The 24,726-nt window shown below is 35.8% G+C and overlaps 1 protein-coding gene across 2 annotated transcripts in view; it reads left to right on the top strand.

The window, feature by feature from the left end:
* Positions 1–24,726, top strand: part of LRRC8C (leucine rich repeat containing 8 VRAC subunit C) — a 109,439-nt gene that overhangs the window by 66,626 nt on the left and 18,087 nt on the right. For both annotated transcript variants that reach the window (XM_031969351.1, XM_031969352.1), the window contains exon 2: positions 5,744–5,885. In XM_031969351.1, coding sequence (XP_031825211.1) covers positions 5,744–5,885 — 142 coding nt within the window. The remainder of the gene's footprint in view (positions 1–5,743; positions 5,886–24,726) is intronic.

Raw genomic sequence — 24,726 nt, 5'->3', positions numbered from 1 at the left:
TCATCAGGTTGATCATATTATGAAAAATGTTTTGTCCGGAGCAATTCACAAAGACCAATCACTCAACAGGCTTTTATGAAATGCCTTCTTTATGTAAGGCACTGTGCTAGATTCTGGGATTACTGAAACAAAAATTAAAATGCATGCCCTTAAAAAACTTACATATTACCAGGAAAAAATAAGACCATTAATAAGTAAATACAGCTAGAAACAAAATTAAGAATAGATTTAAAAGGACCGTATAGAACTCTCAAAAGCTATCTGTAAATCAATCCACAAGCATTTATTATGTACCTACTTTGTACTTAATTGTGCACCACCTACTGTGTATTAAGTATTGTGATAGGCATTGTGATTACAAAAACAAATCCTTATCCTCAACAGTTTTACTATCTGGAGAGATAACATGTACACAAGTAAATAAATATAGACTAAATTACCAAGAAATGAAAGCCTCTTCCAATAGGATCATACATTTGAAATCACATAGGGATTTCAGAGGCCATGTTTTGCAGATTAAGAAAGTTAGGCAGGAGTGAAGAGGGGAAGGTATTAGCAATTGGGGAAACCAGGAAGGACTCATTTAGTCTCTTTTTGGAATAATGTTTTGGAATGCATAAAATAGAATACAAATTATTGCGATGGAAAATAATTATACTCCCAGAAAGTCAAGTTTACAATCTGAAGGTTAAGAATTCTTGATATAAAAGATTATGCTTAATTAAGCTGACTCTTGAAGGAAGTAGGGATTCTAAGAGGTGGAAGTAGGGATGGATGGAGGAGGAGAATGCTATTTGTATCTGGGGAGAGAATTCTCAGGCTTGTTAAATTGCAAGAGCCTGCACCCAGAGAGAGGATTGTGGGAACCCAGTGTGGATCTCAGCATAGTATTTTCACTTTTTTTGTCATTGTTGTTTGCTTACGTTTAGTTTTTTCTCTTTTTTTTCCCTTCTTGATCTGATTTTTCTTGGGTAATCATAATTCTTGAATAATCATGGAAATAGGTATAGAAGAATTGCATATGTTTAACATATTTTGGTTAACTTGACATCTAGGGGAGAGGGTGGGGGGAAGAGAAGGAGAAAAAAAATTGGAACACAAAATTTTGTAAGGGTAAATGTTGAAAACTATCTATGAATGTGTTTTGAAAAGAAAAAGCTTTATTAAAAAATAAATTAAAAGAACATAAAGTAGCCAATATTTCTCAGAGAGCATTGTGTAAATGAGGTTGAATAAAGGGAAAAGAAAGAGTGGAGACCCTAATCATTTACACTTGTGGAAAAGGGAAATTTTCAAGAAGATATAAAACCTGAAAGGGGAAGAGGGGAGAAGAGACTATTTAGCTCTACAATTGGTTCAAAATGGTTCCCTCTCAAAGAAACGATGACCCAAAGTTGAGCTAAATCATTTGCTTCCCACTGAGCAGTGATTAAAAAGCAAGCAAGTATAACCATAGCTGCCATACAAGGTCTTTGTGAATGTGGAGAAAACTCCTCAGGACAAAGTACAAGGAATTCCCTGGAGCAAATAGTGCCCATGTTTTAACTAGAGTTTCTGGTTTGACTGCCTCTTTATAATCTTCGATTTTGTCGTTTGGTTTTCATTTGTTCTACTTCTCAGGCTATGTAAAGTCTGGCAAATGACAGTAGTCTGGACCATCCTGTTGCAAAGATCTACAAATATCCAACAGAGGAGTTTTCATTTTCTCTTAGTGGTCCTCAAGGAGCCACTGCATTTTCTTGAGCAGAAAGTAAAACATAGTTGGATTTGGCATCTTTTCTTCCTGGGCAGTTTGATATAAACACACAAGAGAAGCATAATATTAGAAAACTATGATTCATTTCTACCAACTGAGAGTAAAGTCTAGCTTAAATAAGCAGTCCCGGGACTTTGAAAAGAAAAGCAAGAATTGAGCATGTATAACCTTAAATGTTGGTTCAAGATCTAGTAAACTGTAATTATTTCCTGGTTTGTTAGGGTAGTCCATAATGATGATGTTGTTCAGTCATATCTGATCTTCACAATCCCATGGACCATACTGTCTTTGGGTTGGCAAAGATATTGGAGTGGTTTGCCATTTCCTTCTTCAGACCTGGATAATATTATTCAATTGCCATGACATTCCTATGAATTCCTTGTGGGTGAGAGCTATAAGCTATAAGCCTTAGTAATGGATTCCCTGAATAAGAGTTGAAAGAGGACAATTCTGATTTTATTCTTTGAGTTCCTGAGTACTTTGTACCTGAAACTACCCTAAACTTAAAAAGTCATTTGAGGAAATGTACTTTCTATAATGCTAGTCACAGTCAGAAAATAGAGAATAACTAACCTCTCATTTGTAGGAGACATAGGGGTGACAATGCCCTGTGCAAGGTTCAATTATAAGAGCAATAACAGAACAAGCAGTCTATTTTAGCTGTTCATATAGCTGAATTAGGGAACGAGTTTGAATCCTGCGTTAGCTACTTAATCACCAAACACATAAACTAATCACATATAACTTACAAGTTTCGTAACTTCAAGCTGGATCCTTTTCTTTCATCCTCAATTTTTTATCTTTAAATACAATATGCTAAAGCTTCATTAATTTTTCTGCTATGTATCAGTCACTGTGCTAAGCACTAGGGATACAAATAAGGAAAAGTCAGTTCTTGCCCTCAAAGAACTTAAAATCCAATGGGGAAAGACAATTCACAGAAGCTGAAAGATGAGAGAGTTATGAGAGAGTTGGCTAAGGGGCAAATAAATGAAGATAATGGTGAAATCACAACCAATTGAAAGGGTTGGTAGCAAGGGAAGAGAGGGCTGTTTTGAATCTTCTATTAAGAAAGGTTATTGGAGAAGTTTTTTGCTCTGCCCTCTAATCCCCTAATCAAAGAGGCAGAAGCAATTGAAAACAATGAGGTTTGAGCAATCTTCAGGATGATGAGTTTTTCTTATGATGAGCTTAACCTGGATTGGTCAAGATGCAGATAATAATGGTGTTGGAATCAAGCAGAGAACCTCCTGGCAAGTGAAGAGTATAAGATGGGAAAAATAAGTATACCTGTCTTCTGGGGTTGCTGTGAGCCTCAAATTTGATGATGTATATGAAAGATGTTTATACATATCATTTTTATGCTTGTTTTAAGATTGGCAAATTTAACGGTGCTATAAAAATGTTAGCTACTACTACTACCACTACTACTATTTTGGCTATTACTATCAAGAGCTAACTTCTTTCCTCCTCCTCTTCTTAATTGCTGTTACTACTAACAACAATAGCACTTGCTACTACCACTACCACCATTAATATTACTATTATTACCACCACCATCATTATTTCTACTACTACTACTACTACTACTACTTAGGTTATTACCATCAAGGGCTAATTTCCCCCCTCCTCCTCTTCTTATCTGCTACTACTACTAACAACAGTAGCAACTGCTAACTACTACCACTTCCCTCAGCATCACTACTACTACTATAACTGATATGGTTGATTATGTGGGGTTTGGCACTAAAAGTTGGGTTTGATCATGTGAAGAATTCGCCTTGGTCATTCTCTTTGGCAAAAGGTAGATTTATTTAGGGAAGAAGGTATAGGCAAAATGAAGGGATAGAATAGATACCAGGAACTTGTACCGTTTTCATATTTACCATTCCAGATAATTTTAGTGGAACCTGACTTATTTCCCTTCAATTGCCTTTAAACCATCTCTAACTTTTTGAGGACAAGGATAAATCTTTGACTCCTTGTGAAGATAAAAGTAATATGAGTAATTGAATGAAAATAAATCCAACCATAATTTTTGGTGTATTGGGGAAATGGATTGTCCTTGGAGATCACTAATGGGAGAATAAAAGCAAAAGAAAACATACATAATATAGGAGAAAACTCAAACAGTTCCTGAAACTCCCTGTATTTCTTTAAAAGTTTTTTAACCTCCATATCTTCCCCAACTCTCTCTGGTTGGAGATGGTAGGAGTGGATATCTGGGAACTGAACCTCTACCATGTAAGGAATTCTCCTTAGTTATGGAATTCTCCTTATCTTTTCCCACCTGGCTGCTTTCCTGGATTTCATCATCTCCAGAAATTCATCATTCTGCAAAATGAAATCAACCCTGAAACTGTCACTTCCTTAGGTTACTTCCCATGATGACTTCATCATCCCCCCCAACTCCTTCTGTGAACCTAACCTCCCTTATCCTTTTCAGCTTCTTTTTATGTGTTCTCTCTCCCAGTGCTGGCTACATAGTAGGCACCAAATAACTGTTTATTGATCTCGATTTTATTTCTCACTGCCTAGCAGTGTGCATTGTATATTGCACAACAGAGATATCTTGTTGCCCCTGCAAAACTCCCAAGTGGGACCTGAACTAGACTAAAATGTAGTTGATTGGGAAATGTATAATAAAATTAAAAATACAATGCAGTAGGTTAATTTATATTGATATAACTGCTTTACAGTATCAATAATGTTCAATCAATTCATTTATTTATTTCAAAAAGTGGTATTTTTTTTCAAAGCTGTAAGTGGTGACTGCCAGCCACTGAGCTGCATACCCATAACAGACAATCCCTGCCTTCAAAGAATTTATATTCTGTTCAAGGAAAGCAAAAGTTTATATAGATAAATTGTTACAAAATTTCTAAATCTATGAATGATGCAAATTGTTGGTGGCAGAAAGGAGAGAACATTGATTTTTGTTCATTGAAAAAAATATTTTAATTTAAAAAAACTGATGAATTTTCATAGGTACAAATGGAATGGATATGTTGAGTAATGGTGGAAAGAACATGAACTGGGAAGTTAAGAGAGCTCAAATCTTGGCCCTGATAGAAGTATGACCATTGTCATAAAGCTTATGTCCTCCTTTGTAAAATGAAGAAAATAGGATATGTAGTCCTTGCCTCACTCCAGGTTTTTGTAGAGGCCAAATAAGCTAATGTTTGTAAAGCACTCTGTGAACCAGAAGAGATTACATACAGCAATTATTACCTAGTGTTGTTACTAATTTAACACTGAATATTTTTGAACATCAGTTTTCTGAATATGTGAGAGTCCCCAGGCAAATTACAACCTCTCAGTGGCAAAGACAGCCAAGACTATAGATTGTTGAACTGCATGGTAAAAATTTTGCATTCAGGATTTCCCTATACTAAAGAAATTATAGGATCTTTCCCTCCCCGTCATTTAGACCAATAGGTTTGTGTGACCCAAGCTTACCAGAAAATTAACCAATCTAGCTGCATGTCTTGTACAAAGTGGGTATAATAAGTGTTTGATAAATCTAAGTTTAAATTGAATCTACATATTATATAAATATGACCTAGATAATATATGAAAAATATCAGATTTACCTATTTGTGCCTGGCTTTTTGTGACTCACAGGCCCTTCTATTCTTCACTATCTCCCAAAGTCTGTCCAAGTTCGTTCTTGTTGCTTCCATGACACTTTCTATCCATCATATCCTCTACCATCCCCTTTTCCTTTTGTCTTCAATATTTTCCAGCATCAGCATCTTTTCCAATGAGTCCCATCTTATGTGGCCAAAGTATAAGTTTCCGCTTCAGTATCTGACCTGCCAATAAGTAGCCTAATTTCTTTAACTATCAACTGTTTTGATCTCCTTGCTATCCAAGTCTTCTCCAGCACCACAATTCAAGTGTGACTTCTGCGGCATTCAGCTTTCCTTATCTATATGGAAATGTATTTACTTGCTAAACTCATGTGTATTTCTCCTTGTTTTTCAGAATCATGATTCCGGTAACGGAATTCAGGCAATTTTCTGAACAGCAGCCTGCTTTCCGAGTACTCAAACCATGGTGGGACGTGTTTACGGAATATCTCTCTGTAGTCATGCTAATGATTGGTGTGTTTGGCTGTACCTTACAAGTAAGTAAATAAAACCTTAGCATAAATTCAGAGGTGGGAGATGTGGAAACAAAGGAAAGCTTTTCTTTTAAGTAAATTTTATTGGTGCCTTATATTTTTATATGTTATTTCCAGAAGTATTCTCCCTCTTTTCCATCACTCTTCCCCTCAAAATTGAATTAATACAATAAAGCAAAAACTCGATATGAAGACTACTACCCACAACGAAATGACAACACTGCACCTCAACAGTTCCCCCTCTCCTCTGCTTTCTCGTACCATTGGCATCCCTGAAGTTCTTCATATGCCACTTTCTCTCATTTTTCAGCATTTTCATTGCCTACACCCCAATACCTAAAATTTTCTACTTCCTCAGTCCCAGCTCTTGGTTCTCTTGGCTTCCTTCAAGCTAATTTACAGCTATTCCAACCTTTTACAAGATGCCTTTTCCAGTGCTTCCCTCTAAGACCTACACCCTGATTATCTTGTACATATTTTGTTTATTTTGTTAGCATATTGGCTCTCTCTTTAAACTGTGAGTAAGTTCCATGGGAGCAGAATCTATTCCATTTGCTTTCTCTGGATGTCCAGTGCTTAGTAAGCACTTAACTCTGGTTGACTGGATAAAAGGAGGGGGAGGGTAGGATTCATTATCTGCTCTCCAGGATCATCTTTAGTTTTTCATTTACTTTTATGATCCTTCACATTGTTGCTGTCCCCACTTCCTAAACTGCTGATGACCCCATATGGAGTTTTGTAACTGAATGTAGGAATCGTGAAATTATAATTTATTATCAGTAAATTTTGATTTGTATACCTATTTTTATATGCCTATATATCTAGTGTCAAGTAAAAATTTCTCTGGTAAAAAGGCGTTATGAGTAGAAAAGGTTTAAGAAGCCCTGGTGTATGTTATTCTTTGGGTCCTATTTATTTCACCTTGCATCTCCCCATATTTCTCTGAAATGAAAAGAAATCATTTCAAAGAATCACTGGAATTCCATTTTACATGTATCCTTTCACCCTTGCTCCTTACACAATTCCTGTTTGTTGTATGGCTGGGAGCTGAACCTTTTTTTTTTTTTTTTTTTTAAATAGCCTTTTATTTACAGGTTATATGTATGGGTAACTTTACAGCATTAACAATTGCCAAACCTCTTGTTCCAATTTTTCACCTCTTACCCCCCACCCCCTCCCCCAGATAGCAGGATGACCAGTAGATGTTAACTATATTAAAATATAAATTACATACACAATAAGTATACATGACCAAACTGTTATTTTGCTGTACAAAAAGAATCAGACTCTGAAATATTGTACAATTAGCTTGGAAAGGAAATCAAAAATGCAGGTGGGTATAAATATAGGGATTGGGAATTCAATGTAATGGTTTTTAGTCATCACCCAGAGTTCTTTCTCTGGGAGTGAGCTGAACCTTTTTTGATGAGCTTCCTTGGAGTCCTGGCATTAAGATTATTAATAAATGTTCTATGCTTTCATTGAAACTAAAAGGCAACTGATTGATAGCTTAAGCAGCTTGTTTTCATTTGTTTTGCTTTTAAAACAAATATCAAAAATATTTCTGCTCTTAAGAATTTTTGAATAATGAAATTAAAATAATTCCATTTTTGAATTAGGATCATAAGATCACAAATTTAGAGCTTAGGGGCAACTTTAGATGCAACCACCCTCCCCTCCTGATTCTGTTGGTGAGGAGCTGAGGCTAAAAATGGTTAAGTGACCTGACTTGTCCAAGATCTCACATCACTTGACTTCAAACCTAGTCACCTCCTCCTATGCCAGATTCTCTCTTTCAAAGGTCATACATATTTTTTCTTTTTCTTTTTTTTTTTTTAAAGTAGTTGTTGCTCGTCATACTCCTCACTGTAGCAGAACCAGATAAAAATGTAATTGGGAAATATTTGACATCTAATAACTATAATAAATTAGTAATAATAAAATAATAAAAATATAATAAAAACATAAGTAATGTTACATTTTAAAAGTAAGTCAGTGTGTGCCCTTGGGGATTCTTGTGTCTGGGCCTGTTTCTATTTGAGGTTGACAGCACTGATTTAAAGAACAGATCTCCCTTAGGTCCAGGAGTACGTTCCAATATTCTCTGCACATTTGGCCTCATTAGGACATATTCTGATGATCCACATTACCATAGGGGATAGGGGAAGGATACTATGCAGGCTATGTAAGTCCCTTAGCTTATGGGAGCACTTCTGCACTCAGTTCTAAAACTCTGCTCTTTGTTCTTTTGCAATGATGGGCTTCTGTAGTTGGTCTTGGAAGTTAGATAGCCTTCATTTATTTGTTAAGTTGAATACTAGATATTAGCAGGAGCAAGTATTAAAGGGGCAATCAATATAGATGAGAGCACTTGAAAAAGGGAAGAAATCATCGAGATCATCATGGGCTGGACTGTTGAAGGAAGGTTTTGAACATATAATAGGATTTGAGCGAGTCATGAAGGATATTTAGACTCCATAGAAGTGGTAAAGGGTGTTGACGTGTGAAAGATCAATAAACATAAAGAACACGGTAGTAGGCTTACAAAAGTCCTTGTGTGGAAGGACAAGGGAGTACATAAATTGACTTAGAATGGGGGTTTCCTTTGGGTTCCCAATGGGTCAAAAAAGCTGAGCTGAAGCCATATTGTGAAAGCCTTGGAGAGGCTAAGGACTAGGACCTTATCCTATAGGCAGTAAGAACCACTGGACCTTTGAGCAGAAAAGTGACAAGCTGAGAATTATAGATCTGTTTGAATGTGTGTGAGATACCCAGTTAGAAATGCCTGAACCCAGGGGAAAGAAATGGAAACTAGTGATGTACACTCTCAAAAGGTAAATTCAAGTATACTACTTCTAGATATAAGGCAATGAGTGATAGTAGGGATGGGTTTAGGCTACAGACTAAATCTGTAGGATGTGGGTTAGTGATCTCCCTGAACAGGAAATACCCTCTACCAATCCAGGTCAGTCTTTTTTCTGAAGCTGATTTTAAAATAATGTTCTAGATCAGTAACTTACCCTATAGCTAGAATGTGGTAGGGCCCAGATGAACTTGGCTTCCCGGTCTCTCTCCACTTTGCACTGTTGCCTCTTATAAAACAACAGAACCAGTCCCTGCCTTCAAAGAGCCCATCTTCAGCTGCTACTACTACTGATTGACATTGATATAAGCAATGGGGGTGCGTTCAGGAAGGATGAGCAGTCTGGGGCGAGGGCTGCTCATTGTTTACTCACCATTCCAAAAGCTGTGGCACGCACAGTTGCCACATCCTGCCTAAACCGTGCTAACAGACCAGCTAAATAAAGCCTGAGGGTAATCAACAGGCTTCAAACTCATCAGTGAGTTATAGGGGTTCTAAACTAAGCCTGTGAAGACCCTCCTCATCCATGTAGAATGGATGGAGCAGGTCTTGTCCCAAAGGCCAGAAAGGTGGGAGAAGCAGTAGCTACGGAGGGATTAAAGTTTGATAAGACATTGAAGACACCAAAGTTAGCTGCATCCTGGGCCATCACCAATCACCTTGACTTTTGTCTTGCCACAGAACTCTGATGACTCTGGAAGAGAGAGTGAGGCTGATGACTTTGTACAGTTCTGCCTCACTTAAATCTAATTCACTTAAAAGATAAGACATCACCCTGTTATGTCATTGGTTCTCTTTGGGAAAAAAAAAGGACAAACAACAATATAAGCACTCTACAGTTTCTAAAATATTTAACTGTACATTATCTTAATGGGACTTTACAACAATTCTGTAAAGAAAGTGCTTACACAGATAATTATTCCCATTTTAAAGAAGAGGAACCAAATGCCCTTGGAAGTTAAGCAATTTGTTGAGCTCTAGCTCAGTAAATAGAGCATTACACTTGGAGACAAGAAGATAAGCATTCAAATCTGGCCCCAAATATTAACTAGCTTTGTAATACACTGGGCAGGTCACTTAACTTCTGCTTGTCTCAATTTCTTCATTTGCAAATTGGAAATAATAATAACACCTACTTCCCAGAGTTGATAAAATAATACCTGTAATATCTGTCTGTCTGTCTGTCTCTCAAAAAGTAGTCAGGTTAAGTGGTTAAGACTTACCCAGGGAGACACAGGTAGTAAGTGGTAAGTGACTGAGATTGCATTTGAACTCGGGTTCTCTTGACTTCTGTGTCATCCACCTGTCCCCATCATTTTAAATCTCAAAATGCTGGCTATTATATTTTTATTTTAGTCACCTATCTAATTAATTTTGCTGCAGATTTGCATCTAGATTTTCCAGATACCAAACTCAATGCTCTTTTCACACCATACTGCTTTTCTAAACAGATCTGATTTCAAGTGTGACCTCAGATGCTAGCTGTGTGATCCTGGACAAGACATTGTACCTTTTTCTGTCTGTTTCTTCATTTGCAAAATGGGATAGTGATACTGCCTACCTTCCAAAGTTGTTGTAAGGATCAAATGAGATGATAATTGTAAAGCACTTAGCACAGTATGTGCCACATAGTAAGCACTGTGTAAATGTTAGATATTATTATTATTAAATAATAGTACTTGATAATTAGGTATGAGAGGGGGAAAAGACAAGATTCACAGAAGTGACACTGATGTTTTGACTTCGCTTAAATGAGAGACCTTGTATGGAATAAAGATATTAAGAAGAAAAATTCTTTGTGAAGCCAGGGGAGGAAGGTTTGGGAGAGGGAGGAGAGGAAATATAATAAATTAAAATAACCTTTCCTGAGCCCTATTAACTGTTAAATGTTTCCTCAGTCTTTGAATAATCAAATACAATGTATATTTCCTGTGGATAGAAACTTTTATTTTTGGCTTTTTATTTACAGTACTTGGTAAAAAGTGATTGGCACGTAGTAGGTTCCTTAATCATTGCTTGTGGTATTCGAAAACACAAGAATAAGATTCCTTGCTTTTTTTCCTTTAACAGTTGCTTTTGCTAATTAGTTTTATGGGGTAGGGGTGGGGGGCATAGAAGTGGGAACTCTAAGCTTTGTTGCTTGACCTTTCTTTCCCTTTTCAGACAGCTGGGAGGCAGGCAGATGTTCACAAAAGGGACTCCGTGACGAAAGCAGGGATCAGCTGAATGTGTTCCCATTGGTTCTTTTTGACCTTGCCCAGAGTTATTGTCCTGTCCAAGTATTTACTGACATTGTCCTCTCCTCTGTGGTCTGGTCCAGCACAACAGACCATTTCCCATCATTTTTCCTTATAGGTCTGGAGCTTGTTTATGTAAACCAACAAAGGTTGACAATGGTGTGCTGATTTGGACTAATGTGTGGACATTTGCATGAGTGCTTTATTCTAATGGAGTGTCAGAGGAAACAACAGATCATGTCCTCTTTCTGAGTAGTACCGATAGTAGTATATCGGGTCACATATACTATATTTATAACATGAAGGCAAGGAACTATTGGCCTTTGGCCAATTCATACTGCATTAGATTTAGTGTCAACCTTATACATGAAAACTGACAAAGGGGTCAAGAGGGATAGCTTTCCATGACAGCTAGATAAGTGAATTAAGTAAAAACGAAAATAGAATTACTAAGGAAAATAAAACTACCCAAAATGCTTGCAGAAGGAAGCAGTCCAACTTAGAGAGATATATAATAGAGGCTTTTAATTTTAGCTCTGCCCAAATCACGTAATAAAGTTGGACTTAATGATGCCTCCCCAGCCAACAGAGAGTCCTTTCTGAGACCATAACTTGGACCACTAGATTTCTGTTCCCATTTTGGAGTTGGCATTTATTGAATTGAACAGCTCAGGACTGTTTCCTGGGACCTTGATTTTTCCACCTGTAAAAATAGAAATACTGCAGTTTTTTCAGCACTTATTTGTAAAGGTCAATTAAGGTAAAGAGACAAAGTGGTATAGTGAGTCAAGTACTGGATTTGGTTAGGAAACTTTGGTTCCAAACAGACCTCTGAAACTTAGCTGTATTTCTATGGGCAAGCCCTTTAACCTCTCTGAGACTGTTTCGTAGGGTTGGGATAGTAATACATAATTTTGTTCTTTAGTGATGTCTATTGAACCTGTCTCACTGGGGCATTATGAATACTAGTGAGATAATGAATGTGAAGTGATTTGCAAATATTAAAGCACCATGTAAATGTAAAGTATTAGTAGTAAATTTATTAAATAGAAGCTTGGTATCTACTTACAACAAGATGACCATACATTGTCCTTGAGGTAGGCTTTAAAACCAGGTCTTTCTGTGACTCCCCATCCATTCTGTCTAGAGTAAGACAGTCAGCAAACTGGCTCACAGTTGGCACTTACTCATTGCTTATTGATATGACTTTACTGTTCCTTTCTGTAAATATTGGTTTACATGTAGAGCTTTTGATAAGACTTATAAGATTTAACAATTAAAGATGAAAAAGTCATTTAATTATTGATTAATGATAAAATATTTTTAATAATGAATGCTCACCTGCTAATTCACATACGGCATTTGAGTATAATAAATCACACCTTCCAGGGCAGTAATAATGATACATATTTATAACATTAGAATGATATATTGATGATACATATTTATGATAACATTAGACGGTTATAATGTTACATCTTATGATAACATTATAACATTAAGATAATACAAGTTTTATAACATTAGAAAGTTATAATAATGATAGATGTTTATGATAACATGAAAGTGCTATAATAATAATGCATGTTTATGCTAATGTTAAGATGTTATACACGTTTATGATAACATTCAACTATTATAATGATACATTACATGCATACATACAATCTTATGATAATAGAACATTATGGTAATGATTTAAATTTATAACATTAGAATGCTATAATAATAATACATGTTTATGGTAATATTAGAATATTATGATAACACATGTTTATGATAACATTAGAACATGATAATGATACATATTTTATAATATTAGAATGTTATAATAATGATGTATGTTTATAATAATATAAGTGTTGTGATGATACATATTTATAACATTCAATTTGTTATAAAGATACAGGTCTTATGATAACATTAGACCATTATTATAATACATGTTTTAAGTATTAGAACGTTATAATAATGATATATATTTATGTGATAACATTAGGATGTTATAACAAGTATACATCTTTTATGATAACTAGAATTTTATTATATAATTAAATCAAATGTTGATCGATGAGATGGTAGGTTCCAAGAAATGACTTACTAAGAACAAGGTGATCATACATTGTCCTTGAGGCTAGGCTTTGAAACCAGGTCTTTCTGACTCCACATCCAACATTCTATGTACAGTAAGACAACCAGCAAACTGGCTCACAGTAGTCACTTACTTATTGCTTATTGACTTGACTTGACTACTTCTTTCTGTAAATATTGGTTTACATATGGAGTTTTTGATAAAATTTATAAAATTTAACAGTTAAAGATGAAAAAGTCTCTCAGGTGAGCCCACTAAAAATTACCTCCTGCTTTTTCTTGCTTACTTGCTTTGGTTAAAGTAAACAAACCAAAATTATCAAGTGTCTTTATTCATATAGAATGTATTCAATTCACAACATCCCAGTGACCCAGGTTCAACAGATATTATTAAAAAACAAAACAATGTATTCTTATCCCAACTTTACAATCTCAGAGAGGCTAATGGGTCTGCCCATGGTCACAAAGCTAAGTTTCAGAGGTCTGATTTGACTGTAGAATCTTAGGACTTATAGCTGGAAGGGAACTCAATAGTCACTGAGTTCTAATGTAATTGCTTTGTAGATGAGGAAACTAAAGCCCAGAGTAATTAATTGACTTGACTGAAGTCATGTGGGTAGGAAGTAGCAGAGATGAGATTCAAACCCCTGAGGGTGCCCTCCCTACTCTCCTGTCTGTATCATGTCAATCCATTTTGGAATCTGTCTACAAATATTTCTACCTATTTCCTTATCAATCCTTGTGAGATGTATTAAGTAAAAGTTTAATGAAGGTATAAAATTTACATTCAGGATAGGTGTCTTTTAAAAGTGGATGGTAGTTATTGCTCTGCCCCATAAATATTTATCCAATCCATGAATGATTCTTGAAACTGTGATACTTCTCATCATTATAGTTTTAGTTTTTGTCAGCTGAGGCATTTTGTATATAGGCTATTTCACCGACTTTTTAGATCTAGACTTCAGAGACCATGTGTAGTAGTTCAAACCATCTCTGAAAAAGACACCCACAAAACTCAACAATTGGTGGTATTTAATCTTTGCTGGAGGACCTCCAGTGAGATGGAGTTCACCACCTCCTATAGCAGCCCATTCTACTTTTGATTATTTTTAATTGTTAGGAAACCGACTTTCAGATCTAGACTTCAGAGACCATGTGTAATAGTCCAACCCATCTCTGAAAAAAACACCTACAAAACTCAAAAATTGATGATGTTTAATCTTTGCTAGAGGACCTCCAGTGAGATGGAGCTCACCACCTCCTGTAGCAGCCCATTCTACTTTTTATTATTTCTAATTGTTAGGAAATCCTTCTTTACATCAAGTTTAAATTGACTACCTAGAAACTTCTACTCATTCTTGCTAATTCTGCTTTCTGGAGGCCCAGCAAAAAAAAAGCTAAACCAAAAAAAAAAATAATAACTAAATAAAATTTTTTAAAAAATAAAAAAGCTAAGTCCTTTTCCAGTTATTTATTTCTAGCCAAGTGATTCTTTTCAAAACTGTTGTAGAAAACTATTCCTAGAATCACCCTTGTTTTAAATAAAAAATTTGTTATTCATTTAAAAGCAGACAAACATACAGCATATTCCTGGGAAGCTGTATATGCCCAAGAGACTAATAGGGTAAACATCCAGATTAGTGTGATATAAACATTATTTAGAAACTAACTATGTTATAGACCCAGTCCTAAAAGATCAGCCTGTTGCTTCCTGGGAAAATGTTAGCTTTATTTTTTAACACACACACACACACATACACACTTTTTTTTCCCTGAGGCATTTGGAGTTAAGTGACTTGCCCAGGGTCACACAGCTAGGAAATGTTATGGGTCTGAGGAAATATATTTATTTTATTCTGAAATTTAGAAGTAACATAAGCATTTCCATAGAAAAACAGAGGATTGTAACTGAAATTGCAAGTCCATTATGTACAACTTGCTATTCCCTTCAAACATAACAACAAAGTTGTCATGCAATTTTTTTCCTTCCCCATCCAACCTTTGAGAATGGCTACCATTAGACACAAATCTATATAGGTATGTATATATAAATACATATACTTGTGCATGAGTTCTTTTTTTGGTGCCAAAGAACATCTTCCTTTATAGGATCTTTGTAATTAATTTAGTTGTTTATAATAGAATGACTTGGTTGCTCAAAAGTTGTTTTTAAACAACACTTTTACTGTATACAATGTTCTCTTAGTTCTGCTCATTTCACTCTTATTTTGTGGAGTTTTCTCCATGTTTTTCTAAAAATATTGAGTTCGTAAAGCATCTCTTCCTTATCCTCTACTCTAACTCTCCTTTTTTCTTGTTCAACCTACTCCTCTAAGAATCTTCCTTTTTTCTCCCCCCTACTCTCCTAAACCTTATTCTAACCACCCTTCATCCTATTCCCTTCCCCTATTATTTCTTTACAAATTTAGAAGACACATACCCTTTTAGCTATATATGTTGTTCTCTGTTTAACCCAGATCTGATGAGAGTAGGGTTCCAATACTACCATACCTAATTTCTCTTATTATTATCAGTTCTTCCTCTAATGCTTCATTTGTTTTTTGTTTTTTTTTACCTTTTCCCATACAATTTTGCTTTTTAGAATCAACACATCATATTGAGCTCATTCCCAATCTTTCTTTTGAGCTACCCAATTACTAATAATGGCAGTCTTAAAAAATAATGGTTTACATTTTTATATATAAAAAGTAAACATTTTTACCTTATAGAACCCCTTGTAATTAGTCTTTGATGTTTACTCTACAGTTCTCCTGGATCTTATATATCAAATTTTCCATCAAGTTATGGCCTTTTTATGACAAAAATCTGAAAGTCTTATCAATTCATTGATAACCATTTTCTTTTCATTTATCTACTTTGCTGGTTGTTATTTTTCTTCACAACCCTAGTTCTTTTGCTCTTTGTTATATAATGTTCCAAGACCTGCAATCTTTTCACGTAGCAACTATTAGACCTTATATGGTTCTGATTGTGACTCCATAGTATTTGAATTGTTTTCTTTTTTTCTTTTTGTTCATAATATTTTCTCTTAACCTGGGGATTTTGAAATTTGGCTATGATAATCCTGTAGGTTTTCATCCTAAGATATCTTTCAGGTTTTTATTGGTATGTATTTTTTTTGTTTCTACTTTTTTCCTTTTGTTCTAAAACTTTAAGCCAATTTTCTTTATTTTTTATAATATTGTATTAAGATTCCTGGGGGCAGTGAGGGGTTGTATCTTTCAGGTAGCCCAATAATTCTTACCTTTTCTCTTCTTGATCTGTTTTCTTTTGAAATTTCACATTCTTTTCTCTTTTTTTCATTTTTAAGTTCTTCCAAGAACTCTTTTTGGACAAGTGACCATCTGGCGTTACTCTTTGGGATAGGAGAGACTTTTTGTTTCAGAATCCTCCTCTGAAAACAAACCCAGTTCTTCTGTATCCCCATAGTAGCTGTCTATGATTGAATTTGTTCTCCTTTGCTTATTCATTTTTATTTTGTTGTTGTTGTTTTAATTTTTAGCAGCTTTTTAATCACTTCTAGTCCTGGGGTATGCAGGACAGTGACTCTGGCTTCAGGTCTTTCTGAGTATGTCCAGAGCCCAACTTGCTCCTTTAAATTTGAATGAATCTTAAGGGCATTCTCATTAGATTGCCAAAACTTGCATGTGTAGGTCTAATAAAAATGAACAGTAAGGCCAGGACCAAAGCTTTGTGTTTGTTGGATTTGTTAAAGTTCTTCTAAGCATTTTCAGTGCTTTGCTTTCTCGCCACCTCTTTCCCCCTTGAAGTTGTCATAGGGCTTCCAGCCATACTATGCTGAAAATGCTCTTGGATCTTCCAGTGGCTGAAACTTTCAATTCTCTGACCTGAAACCAAAACCAGGAACTCAGCTCCCTTGCAAGTGTCACAGCCAGCAGCATCCCTCAAGTACTGCTTCTGCATTCATTGAGCCAGTGCTGGTTCCTTCTCACAGCCCAGGACTATACAGTTGGACCTGACATCCCTCAGCCCCAGAGAGTCCTTTAATTTTGCCCTGCTCAAATGTTTGCCCCCCCCCCCCCCCCCCCAACAATGTCTGGGAGTGAAGAACTCCAGTGGCTGAGGCTGAAGCTGAGGCTACCAACTCAATCTAGCTGTCCCCAGGGCTTATTTGTTACTTCTATGGAAATAGCCTGGAGATATTTGCATTTCACACAGGCCAAACTTTGGTTCTTAGGGTTTTTCCTAACATGTCCTCACTGGGGTCTTCTCTAGTTGTCCCAAGAGGACCACTGTTTTGCTCCAACTCATATATTTTTGCCCCTCTACATTCACAATGCCATTTCATCTTGTTTATGGAATAAATCTGGAGAGCTTGGAATTTCTGACCTATTCCACCATCTTCCCAGAATTCCGCCCACCCAAAAAACATATGTTTGCTTTATATATTTGTTCAGAGATTTCAGGTTATCTTCTTAAAATCCAATTCCAAACAACCCAGACTCTTACCAAATATAGCTAAATGTTCTAAAATGGAAACAGGAACTAGGAGACGTCCACCCTTATGAAGCCCCAAAGGACCTGTCCTTGTGAATTCAACAGAAGAAAGGTATTTCCTGCTCTCTTTATTAAAAAAAAAAAAAAGTCATTGAAATGACTCAAGGCTGCTACCATAGATGATTTGTCTCTCTCAGCCTTCAGATGGTCTCTATTGTGGTTCATTCTAGGAAGTGACATCTGAGATCCAGAATCCCAATGATGCTGTAATCCAGGTTACTGTCTACATCTCTCAAAGAAGTCACCATGGACCCCCAGCAGCTCTGGGATCTGCAAGTGGGATGAAGTAGTTTTGATTGTTTGGTAATTTAGGCCAATGGTAAACCCTTGATAAGTTCAAAAAAGATGATGTTAGAAACTTACCCTAAGGATAGTTGGCTTTTACATTTTACCAGCCCTCATGGATTCTTTTTTCCTTTCTGCCAAATCAGATTTGACCTCACGAAAGGATGCTCAGAAATTTTCACTTGCATGGGTATATTTTATATGTCGGAATTCAGAGTGTGGATGAGTTTGCAAAGGGTGCTAATGGGGATGCTTAAAATAAAACCTGAATTAGGACAGGTTTAGACATACACTGATAAAATTCTGTGCCCAGGACAATTCAGCATTCTGCTCAAGTTTGGGGAAAGAAGTAGGCTAGGACATTTGAGTATGAATGTTATAAGAGGAAAAATTTTTAGAATTTTTATTAACATATCTTTAAATTAATATAGCCAGGTAGGCTATATTTGGTAGGACCTGAATTCAAAGCTCAGTCAATTACTTTTTATGGAATAATTGACAAGAATCAACCATCTCTAAACTGGGAATGATAATACTCTATAAACATCTCCAAGGCATAGGCTCATAAGGCTGGAAGGGACTTCAAAGGCCCACGTAATCCATCTTCATCAATTTACAGATGAGGAAACTGAGGCATAGGAATGTGAAGGCAGGGTCACAAATGGTAAGTGTTAGAAGTAGGATTTGAGCCTAGTTTGTTCTTCTGACTCATGAGGCAGTGTTCTTCCCACTGGCTCATGGTGCTGGTTATACTTTGCAAACTGTAAAAACCCTTTATAAGTTGACTACCATTATTTACTATGTACCATTGCTCATTTTTTTCTCTAGATCTGTGATTTCACCGATGGGAGAACTCTTTCTATCAATGTGTATTGTTCAGACCTCTATAACCTAGATCAACAACATTTTTCAAATTTTTTGATCTCAGGATCCTTTATACTCTTAAAAATCATTGATGACAGAAGAGCTTTTGTTTATGTGGGTTATCAATATTTACCACATTAGAAAACTAAATTAGAAACTAAAATATCTTAATATTATTACAAAAACAGAACCATTTTTTGAGAAGCATTGACTTAGAGAATTGTTAGGGAAAATGGACAATTAAATGACTTGTCCAGGATTACATGATTTCTTTATACCAGAGATTAAAACATTTTTTTTCACATCTAAGAATTCCTGACTGCAGGGACATAATATAATAAAATACCACTAAGGCAGGTAGGAGGTAAAGTGGATAAAACAGTAGTTTTAGTGGTATTAGGTAAAACAGTAGTGGTATTAGGACTTCCTAAGTTCTAGTCTGGTCTCTGATACTGGTATTTACTAGCTGTGTCACTTCATCTTTTGCTTCAGTTTCTCATCTGTAAGATGGGGACACTAAAATAAGTGCCTTCTTCCTAAGGTTGAAGATCAAATGAGATACAATTTGTAAAGAGTTTTGCAGATCTTCAATCTCTACATAAATGTTAGCTATTATACTATTATGAATAAATAATGTTATTCTTATAGTATTGGTGCCTCAACCAAACCATTTACTTTTCATCTTCCTAGAATTTCTCATTGTGAGTTCATCATTCTTTGGAATATTTCCATATAGAGAATGGCAGTCCTTGATGAGAATGAATGAGCTTTTCTTTTTTCTCCATTCTCTATGATTCTATAATACGGTGCTGAAAAGAATTCTCTTAGATCATCAGATGACACCATTTCAATACTACTGGCAATTAACAGGAAACACATTTGTTCTCTCAGATCATTGTTAAGGATTTTTACACCACTCTTGTTGATGTTATTGATTTTAGCAACACATGGCATCCTTTTCAAATTAATAATGTAAGACATTGCTATACCATATTGTGAATTTTCTTTTGTCAGTCCAGTGAGAATGATCTCTTTGACAAAAGAGTGTGAATACTTCAAAACTTGTGCCTAAGGGTCCATATGTCCCTTAGACACCAAGTAGAGCAAAAATTTGGATTTTATATACAATTACAGCCTCTGATCTTGGAATTTTTTTACAACCATAGCATCACACTGAGAGACTAATTTTAGCAAGACCTTTTCTCCTTAGTCTACTCTTCCTTCAACTCTTTTCTGTATTTGTAGGTTCCTTGTAGTACTAGGGTTTGATAGGGATTTGTGAGAAACCAATAGCAAGCACCTCTCTCTCTCTCTCTCTCTCATTCTCTCTCTCTCTCTCTCTCTCTTCTTCTCCCTCTCCCTCTCCCTCTCCTTCTTCCTCCCTTTCTCTTTTTTTTCTCTCTCTCTTGTAAATAAAAAACAGAATCTCCATGACTCATGGATTCTTAACTATTTTTCTGTCATGGCTGCCTTTGGCTCTCTGGAGACTATAACCCCCTTCTCAGAATAACATTTTATTTTGTTAAATATTTCCCAATTACATTTTAAAAACTTTTAAATATTTATCTAAAAAAATTTCTTAATTCCAAATTACTCCCTCCTTTTTGCCTCTCCCCCATCCCTTGAAAAGGCATGCAGTAGAATACTGGTTGTACATGTGAAAGTCATACAAAACATTTTTTTATTAGCTATGTTGTAAAAGAAAACATACACACACAGGGAAAATAAAGAAAATGAATAAATGTGAAATGGTTCAACCATTCTGGAGAGCAATTTAGAACTATACCCAGAGGTCTATAAAACTGCATACTCTGTGACCCAGTAGAGCCATTACTGGGTCTGTATCCCAAGGAAATCTTAAATGAGAGAAAAGGACCCACATGTGCAAAAATGTTTGTAGCAGCTCTTTTTGTGGTGGCAAAGAATTAGTAAGTGAATGGATGCCCATCAATTGGGGAATAGCTGAGCAAGTTGTGGTATATGAAGATCATGGAATATTATTGTTCTATAAAAAGTGTTGAACAAGCTGATTTTAGAAAGATTTACATGAACTGATGCTGAACAAAACAAGCAGAACCAGGAATACATTGTACATGATTAAGCAAGAATGTGCAATGATCAACTGTGGAAAAACTTGGTTTTTCTCAAGGGTTCAGTGATTCAAAGGAATCCCAATAGACTTGGACAGAAAATGCCATCTACATCCAGAAAAAGATCTAAGGAGATTGAATGTAAATCAACACATGCTATGTACACTTTTTTTTCCCATTTTTTTAATCTGTTTTTTCCATGGTTATTCCATGGTTTTTTCCCTTTTACTCTGATGTTTCTTTCCCAACATGATTCATAAAGTAATGTATAATAAAAATAAATTAATTTACCAGAAGGAAAAAGAAAATGAATATGAAGTATACTTTGTTTTGTATTCAGAATTCATCTTTTTCTCTCTCTAGAAGTAGCATTTTTCATCATGGATCCTTTGGACTCGTCTTGGATCATTGTCTTGATCAGAGGAAGAAAATCTTTCACAGTTGATTATCCTTAAAATATTGCAGTTATGCTGTGTACAACATTCTCCTGGTTCTGTTCGCCTTGCATGAGTTCATGTAAGTCTTCCAAATTTTTCCGAAACCCATCTTGCTTATCATTTCTTAGGGCACAATAGTATTCCATCACAATCATATACCTCAACTTTTCCCAATTAATGGGCATCCCCTTAATTTCCAATTCTTAGCCATCACAAAGAGCTGCTGTACATCACTTTGCACACATAAGTCCTTTTTCTTTTTAGAATAATGTTTTTAAATACTTTTAAGAAATATTAAATTTTAGAGGTACCTGGAAATAAAATCACAGGAGTTTATTTCTTTCTCTCCATTGTAATGGATCTTCTTAAATCTATCTGTGGATCCCAGACTTATTACAAGAGATTGATAGGTTCAAGGTTTTATTTTTTTTTTCTTTCAAGAAGAAGCTGGAATGTTGCTGCCCCTTGTTGGTTTTGTTTGTTCTTTGTTCTCAAAGAAGATCATGACACTAGGAAGGTGATGCTATAAAATGTGAGTGAAATGGATTTAAGATCACCAGTCTTTTTCCTCTGGCACTATCTAGGTCTAATGACCATATATAGATCAAGATGACTATAGATGGCCCTCGATGCCATGAGAGACTTTAAAGTTAAAGTCCTTAACAGGTCTCAGTTTGATTGAGGCAATGTCCAATCAGCAATTAAGACTGGGTAAGAAATGTGCAGATAATAGCCTCTTTTTACCTAGTCAAAAAAAAAAAAAAATCAATCTGGGAGAGAAAGACCTTCAGGGTTTCTAGCCAAGACAGAAAAATTGCTATTTACATTCATTTCTAGCTGAAGAAGCTGTAACTCCCACAGAGTTTTTTAGCCTCTCCCCCATTTTCTTTAGTAGAATTTCTGGGAATAGCAATCCTGTCTTTTTAGCCTTGGCTCGATATTCTAACTAAATGTGCAAATTGAAATTGATTTTTAAGTCTTGTTTCATATATTTGGAATTTCTGGTTCTTATTTCAGCGTATTTAACTTTGCCCCCCTCAAACCATGAGAACTGTATCAAATACCCCACTGCATGGATTAACACTTAGTATATGCTTTTTTTCCACCCTAGAATCTTATTCAACTTCTCTGCTCAAATCCAGGTGTCTACCTAGCTACTGGATACACTTCCATAGAAAATTATCTATTGCATTCTGGTGGATGTTGAAAAAATTTGAGCTCCAAAATAATGATAGTATTATTAACTAACCTTTTTATAGGGATTTTACGGTTTATAAAATGCTTTACAGACATTCTCATAATTCTCACAACAGCCCTTTGAGGTAGGTACATGTCTTTATTATTCCCATGGACTTGTTCCCCAAAGAAGCCCTTGTTAAGAAAAAAACCTCCTTTGAAACCAATATATCTATAGCAGCATTTTTTTCTGGTAGCAAAGAATTGGAAACAAAATAGATGCCCATCAATTGGGAAATGGCTAAAAATGGCTAATTATGGTTTATGATGAATGTGATGAATACAGAGAAGTCTGGGAAGACTTACATAAACTGATGCGGAGTGAAATAAACAGAGCCCAGAAAACAACCTACATAATAATGACAGCAATGTAAGTGAAAAGAGCAACCACACAGAGAGACATTAAAAGTGAATGTTGCAAAATTAAAAAGAATAAGCAAGACTCAAAGAAGAGAAATGAGAAGACGCCTCCACCTCCCACTCTTTTGCAAGACAGAAAAGTCTCAGACAAAAGTGAACCATATTTTCATTCCTCCTTCATATTGCTCATGCTTATACCTGTCTCCTGACAACTTGGAGCCCAGCCTCCTTGACACCATACCAGACTAAGTGTAGGGCAGAACATAATCAAGTGATTGGAATTCTAGACAGAAAAATAAGAACCTTTCATAGCCCAGGCTTGTCTGGGTAAGGATCATGGTATTTAGCCTCTGGTTGCCTATCGTTATAATTTGCAGGGCAGCTAGGTGGTACCGTGGATAGGGTCCCTGACCAGGAATCAAAACAATCTGCTTTCAAATCTGGCCTTGACCACTTAGTACCTATGTGACCTTAGGCAAGTCACTGTACCCTATATATCTCACTTTTCTCATCTGTAAAATGAACTAAAAATAAGTGGCAGACCACACCACGATCTTTGCCAAGAAAATCCTGTGGACAAGTCTATGGGGTCACAAGAAGTTGAACAGAATGGAACAATTCATAGAGGAAGCACTCTAAAAAACTACAAGGAAATAACTAATCATTTAGCTATGGGAGAGGAACCAAAACTAATATGTCACCTGAGGAATAATGCTGAGGATGTCTCTTAAACATATGACTGTTGAAACAAATTATTTACTTTAATTAATGTTAGCTATCTTAGCAACAGGATTTTGTCTGTAGGTACAGTTGGAAAAAGCACTAATCTTAGAATCACAGAGCCTAGATTCAAAGCCCAGCTTTGGCACTTAACTATACACGATTCTTAGGGAGTCACTTGACTACTCTGCTCAGTTTCTTCATTTTTAAAATGAAAGAATCAGACTAGATAAATTCCAAGGGCCCTTTAACCTCTAAATCTGTGGCTTCCCTATATCAGCTGATTCAGATAGAAGTCATTACATGGGAAACTTCAATAAGCTGGTTTAAGCTAAAAAATGAGATTCTTCTGTTCAATGAAATTTTTGGTAAGCTGAGGGTTAATTTCACATTTTGCCTTTATATCTACTTCAATTTATATTGAATTATTTAAGACTTCTACATGGTATCTGTTAGTTAAGGCATTCTAGAGGTAAAAAAAAAATCCTGTTTTTTCTAAATTCTGATTTGCTACATATAACTGCACAATAATTTCTGATAATTTTTCTTACATTTTTCTCTATGGTTGAATTGACTTTGATAAAGCATTGTGCTCAGCCAAAAATCAATGCATTATGCAGATGGTTGGCAGCAACCACTTCTATTATCCTTTTCACTTGCTTTGTTCCATTTTCTTAATTAATAACATGATCATCGCTTACTGCTTGTGTGAGCTTGGCAAGTTTGATTTGTCTTTTGGGGATCTCAGTTCTTAACTGTAAAAGAAGAGGCTGAATTAGTTGAATTGTGAGGTCTCTAAATCTCTAATCCTATTATCCCTTTTGTCTTAAAATTTTAGGAAAGCTCATTGGGTTTCAGGCCTTGGGACTCATCCCAAGAGAAGTCTGTTAAGTGGTCTATTAGGTGAATGTTGAACTGGAGATCAGGAGAGCCATGAGAACTGGATATATAGGTTTGGGAGTCATGTGCCCAAAACCATTAGTGGGGCTTGAAACAGCTGAGGACATAGATCACTTCTGAGAACAATCTTGACCATAAGCTAACCCCAGCCTCTGGCTTGTCCTTCCAAATTTGCCTCTGGTACATGTTGTTCTGGCTTAAATGTGGTGTGATACAATACAT

The sequence above is a fragment of the Sarcophilus harrisii genome, chromosome 4 (genome assembly GCF_902635505.1).
Source record: "Sarcophilus harrisii chromosome 4, mSarHar1.11, whole genome shotgun sequence".
NCBI classification, from domain to species: domain Eukaryota; kingdom Metazoa; phylum Chordata; class Mammalia; order Dasyuromorphia; family Dasyuridae; genus Sarcophilus; species Sarcophilus harrisii.
This window is presented reverse-complemented; position numbering and strand designations above follow the sequence as displayed.